Here is a 10,338-nt window from a genome sequence, read left to right as displayed (position 1 = left end):
GCTGTCCCTTTAGTGTTTGATGAGCTACTACTGTAAACACTAACATACAGTCAGACATTTATAGTTTAATATTATATTTTTCATTAGAAATGACACTATTGTTCAAAAGTTTGGGTTTGGTAAGATTTTTTGTGTGTGTTTTTGATCCAAATACAGTAAAAATAGTAATATTGTGAAATATTTAGTATTCTATTTAAATATGTTTTCCTGCGATGGCAAATTTTCAGCATCATTACTCTAGTCTTCAGTGTCACATGATCCTTCAGAAATCATTCTAATATGCTGATTTGCTGCTCAAGAAACATTTTTTTTTATTCTTAGCAATGTTGAAAAAAAAAAATTTGTTTTTGCAACATTATAAATGTCTTCACCGTCACTTTTGATCAATTTAATGCATCTTTTTAAATAAAAGTATTCATTTCTTTCAAACGTTGTACTGACTGAATCAAACTTTTAAACAATAGCGTATATTACTAGCATCATAATTTAATTTCAATGTTAAACTGAAAAACAAGAGAATCTGAAAATATCTTAGTATTTGGTTTATCTCTTTTTAAGTGCAGAAGCTAAAATATTTTTTTTACTTTATTTATGATTCAAAATCCTGCGCCTTGCATATTGCCAGGTTTGAAGTCTCATACTTTTGGAGCCCACTTATATGAGTGGGATCTGAAACGAAGAAAAAAAATAAAATTTCATATATTTGGCTATTCTGGCATTTTTTCCCCCCAACGTTTCTAATAAATTCATGTGGTGAGTGTCTACGAGTTAATAATACAGTGCTACTTTTCATACAACTGCATAATAAAAACACAAAATAGATGTTTAGCACTAAATCTACTCTATGTACATATATTCTTCTATATATTTATCAGGCTCTAAATGTCAGCGTCTGCTACTTGTGTCACCTCTAAAAAAAAGTCTTGAGGATCTCGGACATCTACAGTACGGCGATTACTATAGACTTTAGGATTACACTGCCCTTTACTGGCCAACAATGGAGTGCGCAAGCAGGATTTGCACCGTAAAGCAATACTATCGTTCGAATTGAAGACGTCACAAGTCTTCTTCCATGCTGAAGCTACTTCTACGACTACTCGTTTTGGATGCTCCCGGGGAAACAGAGGAAAGCAGGGGATCGGCGCCCCCTACGGGCGACAGAGCACCACTGTCATCCATCAAAATATCTCCTAATCCCATATCCGCCATCAGGGCTGGATTAAACACAGAGGCTGCTGGGTCGTCCAGCTCGCTGAAACTGAGTGTCCCGAAATCCAGAGGGCTGGTGACCGTCCCGCCCACTGAGGAAGTGGAAGAAGGTGGAGATAAGAAAGAAGAGGGCGTGGTCTGGTTGAGGGACAGAAGGGTCTTGGAGAGATCGTTGCTGGGGTTGTGATCCAGAGTTAAAGTCTGCGTCAGCATGGAGTCAGATATCTGAGATGATGAGATGCCGTGGAGACGTGCTTGCATTTCCAGCTCCTGTCGATCACACAGGCTCAATCATTAAACTGCAAGAGGGGCATTTACACATGCACAACATGCATTTCAAATCACAATTTAAGGAAATGACAATTAGGCACATTTGCCTCAAGATGCCATGTTTCAATAAGAGTTGAACAAAGGTCAGCTTTATGCAAATGAGCGATGGTTTGATGCAGTGATTAGCAGATTATAGACATTTATCTGCTGCCTGATTTGTTTCAAACAAAAGGCTACTAGAAAGCAACAGCACACAGACTAACCGACCTCCAGCATTTTAATCGCTGTCAATGTCTCTTAAATCCATCTTTCTTTTTGACAGTAAGAAGTACTTGGAAGAAAGTGGGCTCGGAATCAGGACACAATTAAAGTTGGACTCAAATTAGAGTCTATTTAGAATCTTAAATACAAAAATTGAGTCTAAATTAAATCTGAATTAGCAATAGAGCTCAATGTGTCTGGAATATGTATTTAACCGCCAGGCCATTGCTCCAATTCATTATTATTATTTTTACTATCAGGTTTGAGAAGAGGATGCAAATTTTTTGGGTAAATGGCAAAATAATAATAAAAAAAATATTAGCCGAAATGAAAAATAAAATAATACATAAATAAAATAAACCAAAATGATTACTCACATTTCACATTTTCTGTGTGGTGTTGTTATTATTCACTAAAACTAAAAATATTATTTTTTTCCTAAAACTTAAAATATTAAAAACAGATGAAAATTATAAATGTTGCCTCGGCAACTAATTTAAAATAAGTTTAATTGTCAGTACTAATATTAACAAAACTTAAACTGAAATAAAAATTGATTAAAGCTAAACAGAAATATAAAATAATAATAATACAAAATGACAAAAACCATAACAATATAACTAAAATTAAAATGAAAAAGTGAAATAATAAAAGCTAATTCAAAATATTTAGAAATACTATAATAATAGTACATAAATACTACTAATTCCATGGTGATTTGGTGAAAAATCTGTGGAATTCAATATTTAAAAAAAAAACTATAGAAAAATTAGAATTATTTAAATTACAAAAGCATGAAAATGAAATTGCTAAATAAAAATGAAATCTGAAAGTATAAAAATAAAAGCCAAATCAAAATATTGATAAATAGTGCAATAATGGAATATAAGTAATACTATTATTACTAATAATAATTCTGTGGTGATTAGGGGGAAAAATGGATATGGAATGGATTTAAATATAGTAAAAGTTTTTGTGGAAATCTACTGTATGCAGCATACCTGAATGCGCAGCAGTAGGCTGCGGTTGGAGTGTTCAAGTTTCTTCTGTCTCATCTCCATCTCTTTGGCTCTCTGCTGCTCCTTCTGTAGCTTACGGATGTAGTCGACTGACGCCTTTAGGATGGTGCCCTTGTTCCAGCGCATCTCGCTGTTGAGAAAACACATGCAGACACTCTTACAGACACATGTACTGAACAAAATCATGAAAAATTATTAATAAAACAAATACAGTGGGGAAAAATTGAATTGCCACTTAAATCTAAAAGAAAACTTTTATCATTTAAAAATAAATAAATTGACAAGTTATGACATTAAAATCATATTTTTACAATTTCGATACAACAAAATAATACTCTCTCTAATGAACTGTCATTATAACTTAAATGATCTCTCAAATTGAAATCTTTCAGCACTGGAAACAGTCACTGTTGAAAACCAGACAGAAGTGAGAACGAGAGCAGTGATACTGACGGGTCAGAGGACTTTGGAATGAGAGCTCCAAGTTCCTTAATGCGGTCGTTAATGTTGAACCTTCTTCTTCTCTCAACTACAAAACGCACACACAAACACACACATACTTTAAATTGATGGGAATGACTAGACAGGCAAGATGTTTGTTTCAGATTAACTGAAATGTAATTCACTTCCTTATACTCTACTAAGGATGATTAACCTTCAGGTGTTCATGTGCACATAGTGATGACAGATCTCAAGAGATAAAAAAGAAACTGCAGGTAAAATCTGCAAGAAATCAAACTCACTCAAGTTATGGTTGTTTTTTTTCTGTCTCTCCTTCATAATAGCTTTCGCCTCTGCATCTATAAAACAACAATTAACATGGCAATTTGTATTTAATTTTACAGGGGAAGTGTGAATTTCTTTGTCACTTGCATCACTAGACAGAAATGCCAAAATAATGACTGTTTTCAAACAGGTATCCCGAACGCTCCCTCTATCTGCTATTGGTTGAGCAAACAGATGGTCCAATCCTAAACTCAAACTTAAACTTATAGCATCGTCTGACTGAGAAGTGGGACTTTTCGTCAGAATCAGCCAACAAATAACTTATTTATAGTGGTTTCTGATAGTAAAATGAGATACAAGGAAGTACATCACTTCACCTTTAAGCTATTATGTTTGCTAAATAACATTCACAAACAATATCCGCACTTCTATTATTCCAAATGTCTCATAAAACACTGCTAATTTATTGCAATTGCTACTAAAACATCAGTTTTACTTCTATAATTCTTTCATTTTTTAATGCACGCTGGGCAATGCCTGATGAATGATGGGTATTTACACTAATCAGTCACAAGTTCTGCAAAAGCGTAAATATCCACTGATACAATAATGAATCATATGCAACCATGACTGTATTCTAATATTGTGTGTGGGAGAACAGATCTGAACTGGGCACTGCTGTGAAATTGGGAAATGGCAAATGTGGTGTGTGACTCTGCTGATACAGTCAGACTGACTCGACTGGCCGGTGAAGGATCGGTGCCAGAGAAATGAGGAAGAGGAAGCAGCAAAATAAAGAGATGGAAGATCACAGACGGAGATACACACCGTTCAACTCTCTCTTGACGTTTTGCAGGTCTGCAGGGCAGGAGTTGCTGATGGTGATGGTGGGTACTGCCATGCCCTGACTGCTGTACACATCCAGGAGGTTTCCTGAGACCGGCAGCTGTTGAAAACCAATCACCATGAATTAAACCAGGACCGACCCCGCCCACTGCATTATCTAGTCAGAGGCCCCTTCATTGCCACATGGTGCACCGTATGGATAACCTTCATTCAGTTCAGATAACCACAAACATGAACCTTCATATCTGAAGGGCGATATCTTTAACCATGGCCAAACGGCTCTGTGTGCATGCTTATTTGTAAAGTGAAACAAACTAGACAAGGCGAGGACTATTAAATGGAGAAAATCTGCAAAAATGCATACATAAAAAGCAATTCAGAGGGGAAAAAATACAAATCCATAAACTTTCCTCTGTTAGTGCTTACTGAAACATTTGAGAACATAAATAGAGCACATCTAACCACAAATTTGTTTAATTTCTTAATAAAAACACATGTAAATTTCCACACAATAGCCAAGTTATTCTGCTTGCGTTTTTTACGAAATGAGGTTCAACGAGGTAGCAGATGCATTACGAGCGCTGAAAACAAAACTACACATTACCAACCTTAACGTCAGACATTTTTTGAATAATTAAACCAGTTACAGAAGATTCATAAACATGCTTGAAGTTTCAAACACGCAGGTTTACCCGAAAATGCATTTCATTCATCTTGACAAACAGAGCCAGCCTGAAAGGCGACTTTTTATTTTGCGAAAAACCGACGCAGGTTTACCCGAAAATGCATTTCATTCATCTTGACAAACAGAGCCAGCCTGAAAGGCGACTTTTTATTTTGCGAAACCGATGAAGTGACACCTGTGCAGAAATCAATTACATAAAATCCATCCAAACTTGCTCTGAAATCTGCTGTCCTGAGGCATTAACATGCTCAAATAAACCCAAAAGACTGTTTGCAACATGCTAAGATTATTTAAAACGTCATAAAACATATCACTCTGTCTTTAAAGCACAACTAAAACACAAACCTACCATCTTCCCACGGCATTTACACAGGACAAGCAACCCGAGAATTAAAATGCAGTAAAATTTACCTCAATCTTGCCTTTTTTCTTCTCATTCTCCGGCAGTAAAACCAGAATCCTCATGTTCTCTTACACACCCGCAAAGTGCTTCCTCTTTCTGTGCGTCTCTCCGTAAAAAGGGACGTTTAGAAATGGGGAAATATCTTTTGGAGTATCAAAAAAAAAAGGGCAAGCTTGCACAGAATTCAGCTTGTGCACACACACGTTCAGTGGCCAGCGTTTCTGCATGTGTGTGTGTGCGGCAACTCTCTGTCACTCCTCCGTGGCATGCTGACCCCACCCATTGTGAGCCATGTGTCAGAAGTTTATATTTGCTTCCAGTGTTTCAAGCCCCCATTCAACCCAAACGTCCCGAATGCAAACACTACACTGACAATATGCAAGCATATGAGTCTAAGTTAACCTTTAATCATACCTGGTTACACAAGCGCCTCTACCTGAACTCCTCCCAGACTCAATGAAAATTACTGATTTGAAAACCGAAATTGTATTTCCAAAGCAATAGCATGTCAGAGCAGGATTCGCTTTTGCTTGCAAAAGACTAAGGCAGAATTGTGGGCTTCAATTAATTACCGCAAATTATGACAAATGGCTGTTGTGTCATCAGCATCGGTGATAAAAAAAAAATTAAAAAAAAGCTGTTCCAAAGAGTCGTGCAAACCAAGTTCGACAAACTTTACTTAATCAGTTCTTAAGAAATAGATGACAAAAGCACTTGAGTTGCTCAACTGATCCTTAATAGAGTTGAGGATGTTGCTACATACCGTGCTGGGAAGCTGCAAACCCGAGTCGATCAATGTCATAAATTCATCGTTTAAACTCGATTCCAGGCTGATGATGTCATCGATGACGTCTTCGATCTGTGCATTTAAAACACAGAGAAAAAACAGCTTGTAGATAATGTTTTAGATTCCTTGCGAGACAAAAAAAAAAAAAAACAGCTTTACAGTGTATTTCCACCATGAGTCATGAGGCAGATGGATGTTTAAATAACACTACACAGCGGCTTCCAGAGTGACACACCAACCACATGGACATGAGAAATACAGACATCCGATTCAAAGTCTGATAAAAGTCTCGAACCGTAGCCAGCTTGTATTTCATCGTTGGGTTTTCCAGTCAGTGTTTTTGATTGAGAAGGGTCCTTCAGTATGTACACAACAGAAATACAGGACTGAAAGACTTTAATAGCCAAGCCCACACAAAGTGCGAAGTGTGCAGGGGTCATTGAGCCGTGAGTGTGATATTTACCAGCACAATGTGGTACCAAAAGCAAAGTGCCCAAAAGAGTCTGGCCGACTTCACGCAGACTTGACAAAGCACGCTATTGTATGTATTAAGCAAACGTGAGGCACATTCTACAAAAGGATCTTTTCGAGTCTCAGAGCCAAACACTTAATTAGTTGTCTAGCATACTCTAAATAGCTTAAGACTTGAGATTATTAGGACAATAATTACTGGTTAGTACGGTTTTGTAAGCATGTGAAATTCACAGACTATGTCTAGCAAAATAAGTGGCCTAAAGTACAAGCTGGCTAGAGAATAAAACCTTTTCCTGCCAATGCAGCATTGTTTGATAACACAATGCTAAAGTTTGACTTCTCACACAAGTTATATATCATATACAGAATCCGCTGTTATCTTACTGGGGCAGATCTGAGATTCTGTACGTTAAAAAAATTCCTCAAATCTATAGGACTACCTCTATTGTAATTAGTTAGAGCAGGAATTGTAAATGTTATCTAGTAATTTTGCATGTGAAAGTAGGCCAAAGCATATATACTACTGTTCAATAGTTATGGGCAAGTAATCTTTTTTTTTTGGAAAGAAACTAAGGGTGCGTTCACACTTAGTTCGGTTCTCTTGGTTCGTTTGGTCCGGACCAAAAAAGAAAACGATACATTAGCTCCTGGTCCGCTGAGCGTTCCCTGATACTCCGTATCGGTATCGGCTCTGACGAGACCAATCCAAATCTGATATTCTGTGTATTTTACAATACTGCGTAACTATACTAATACTGCGCATATTTATGGTGTTAATATAATTATTATTAAGCCCCAGGAAAGGCACAAAAACATTACAAAGCACCATAAACTTTTCATGCACTATATTTCAAGTGTACTGAAGCCGTTCCATAGTTTAATGTGAGGCACAGATGAATATTTAAGTCGTTAAATTCAAGTTCAACTCTAAATTCAACTCTTCTCTCCGCTGCGGCTGTCAAGTCTTCCTCCATTCAGCGTTCAAACTGCGCATCGCGTTCAATTACGACAGTCAAGACGATGCTACAATGTTCCTATTATTATACTTGATCTGTAGATAAAGATCAGTGGTTTTGCATCTTGCTGGAGTTTAGTGCTGTTTCTAAAGCATGTTACTTTCTACCGGGTGTCTATTAGAGATCACTACACTGGAATAGAGAGCACTATGAATTGTACTTTATGCTAAATTTTAAACTGTTAAAAGAAAAGGCTCAGTAAACTATCACACAGATATAATACACTACGCATCAACATCCTCTTCCCTTTGTGCTTTGAACTTTTCTATGCGGAGCACTGTGACTCAGTGTTGCTTCAAGCGCATCATTCTACGCACAGGATGCGCATAAGCACTTTCTGCTGCTCTGTATAGGAGCCTTTCATGTTATAATACTTTTGCGCAATGAAAGATTATTAATAACCTTTGCTGTTGTCTTATCTATCATGTGTTGCTGCCTCATTACTATTATTGTTTTTCATGAATGTATTTTACAACAATACAAAGAGCAATGTTTAACATTTGACCAGATTTAGCCCTACACTTATTCACTTTTATTTGTTCCCCACTAAATAATGTTTTTTTTTTACTAAATGTTTAGATTTTATAAAATTATTGTGCACTCGTGATTTTTCTAGAGTAACTTTTGCTACTGAATTATCCTTTAACCTAGTTTATAGTAGTATTTTTGTCATAGATTATGATTATATATTTATTCATTTGTTGTTTTTCTTTACAATGATGTTGTCTATATGTGGTAGATTGTGTTTTACGCACAAAAGAGTGATGATCAGGTCAACACATTGAGGTATAGAAATTCTTCACTGATTTAAAAAAAAAAAAAAAAAAACCTGCGCTGGTATCGGATCGGTATCGGCCGATACTCAGAATTTCTGGTATCGGATCGGGATTGGTTCTGAAAAAGTGGTATCGAGCCAGCCCTATGTGAAAGTAGGTCAGAGCACAGAAGATTACGTTATGCCATCATTGTTTGTGTAAATGGGTCATCTTTTGTTATGGCATTGGCTTAAGGACTCTTATCTTTAAATTTTTATAACTTTATTGCCATGATGCAGTACTGTTAAAATGACATAATGTGGAGATTGAAACAAGATACACTACCATTCAAATATTTGGGGTTTTTATGTTTTTCAAAGAAGTGTCTTAAGCTCACCAAAGCTCTATTTGTTTGATCAAAAATATAGATAAGAGGACATTTATATAGAAAGTAAATGGGGTAAGTATGATTTTATTCATATACACTACTGCTTATTTTTTTATGTTTTGAATGAACATTTAAAAATACAGTAAAAACTATAATATTGTGAAATATGATTAGAATGAAAATAACTGGTTTTAAATTCAGGTCTTTTCAACTCTATTTAAATGTATTTTAAAATGTAATTTATTCCTACGATGCAAAGCTGAATTATCGGCATCATTAGTCCAGTCTTCAGTGTCACATGATCCTTCAGAAATCATTCTAATTTGCTGATCAAGAAACATTTTTATTATCAGAGTTGAAAACATGCTCATTTATATTTTTTGTGGAAACTGTAATATGTTTCTTTCAGGATTCTTTAATGAATAGAAAGTTCAAGTCAGCAGCATTTAATTGAAATGGAAATCTTTTGTCACACTGTAAAGGACTTTACTGTCAATTTTGATCAATTTAATGCATGCTTCATGAACACAAGTAAAAAAAAAAATACATTCCTGATCACTTTTAAGACATAAGGGCTTTGCTTCAAAACCATCACTTTTGCTGACCACATTCTTGGCTACATAAATGCATGCTACGAAATGCAGGCTACGAAACATCTGATCTGGGTTCAGTTCATACCTCTTCTTTGTTTGATCCCAGGCTGAGCACAGCCAGCGGGCTGCTGGGAGTGCTACTGGCGGCAGGGGCTAACTCAGGGGCGGAGGTGGGCTGGGGCAAGGGCGATATCGCCAGCGTCTGATTGGCTATTTTATTGCCAAGGGTGTGAGAGAGGTATTGCTTCACTTGCTGCCTCTGAGCTTGTTGGATGTGGTACTTTGTTGGGTTTTCCAAGTGAGTTTGAACCTGGGATTCAAACACAGGACAACTCATGTTGTAAACAGTATTTCAACACCAAAAACATCATATTTCACATTCATTTTTATAGGTTTTCCATAGGGTCATACCTTCAGCACTTCCACAGGCACCTGGGTCGGTGTGGCCGGCAGGGCGGATGCGACGGAGATGGCAGGGGTGGGGTCAGTGGGCCGCTGCTGAGCACTGGAGGCCTGTTTCTGGGCCTCCCGTCTCTCCTGATCCTGAGCCTGCTGTCGCATCAGCTCCTGCCTCATCAACACGCGTGACGTCATCACGGAGCCGGCTGGGGTCACGGAGTCAGCAGGGATCACAGAGCCACTACGACGACACACGATGAGAACGTAAATCAGCTTAGAGTACCACGCTACACCCCGTGCTGTAATCATATTACCACATGCTATTTCTGAAACACAGGGCTGAGAGTTCACCGCCGAGACAGAGATCAATTTAAGACAGACAGCGTGAGAACAGCAACTTAAAACACAAGACGGTCAAAAATAATGATCTCTTATTCAACATATCATGACATTTTATTTGTCATATGTCAAACTCCAAAATTGCATTTCTCATAAAACCAAAAACTA

The 10,338-nt window shown here is 37.1% G+C and overlaps 1 protein-coding gene across 3 annotated transcripts in view; it reads right to left on the bottom strand.

The window, feature by feature from the left end:
• Positions 1 to 446: 446 nt before the first annotated feature.
• Positions 447 to 10,338, bottom strand: part of LOC107584878 (transcription factor E3-like) — a 27,955-nt gene continuing 18,063 nt past the window's right edge. For 2 of the 3 annotated variants that reach the window (XM_016271643.1, XM_016271645.1), the window contains exons 5-10: positions 6,183 to 6,278; positions 4,314 to 4,431; positions 3,503 to 3,559; positions 3,213 to 3,288; positions 2,742 to 2,889; positions 447 to 1,479 (exon numbers count right to left, since the gene is read on the bottom strand). In XM_016271643.1, the coding sequence (XP_016127129.1) occupies positions 1,057 to 1,479; positions 2,742 to 2,889; positions 3,213 to 3,288; positions 3,503 to 3,559; positions 4,314 to 4,431; positions 6,183 to 6,278 (918 nt within the window). In that variant the 3' untranslated portion in view covers positions 447 to 1,056. Of the gene's footprint in view, positions 1,480 to 2,741; positions 2,890 to 3,212; positions 3,289 to 3,502; positions 3,560 to 4,313; positions 4,432 to 6,182; positions 6,279 to 9,517; positions 9,743 to 9,843; positions 10,156 to 10,338 lie in introns of those variants that run through there. The other variant, XM_016271644.1, reaches the window with a different exon arrangement.

Source organism: Sinocyclocheilus grahami, unplaced genomic scaffold, assembly GCF_001515645.1.
Source record: "Sinocyclocheilus grahami isolate Dianchi unplaced genomic scaffold, SAMN03320097.WGS_v1.1 scaffold64.1, whole genome shotgun sequence".
Classification (NCBI taxonomy): Eukaryota; Metazoa; Chordata; class Actinopteri; order Cypriniformes; family Cyprinidae; genus Sinocyclocheilus; species Sinocyclocheilus grahami.
The sequence above is the reverse complement of the archived record's forward strand: the minus strand, read 5'-3'. Positions and strand labels throughout refer to the sequence as shown.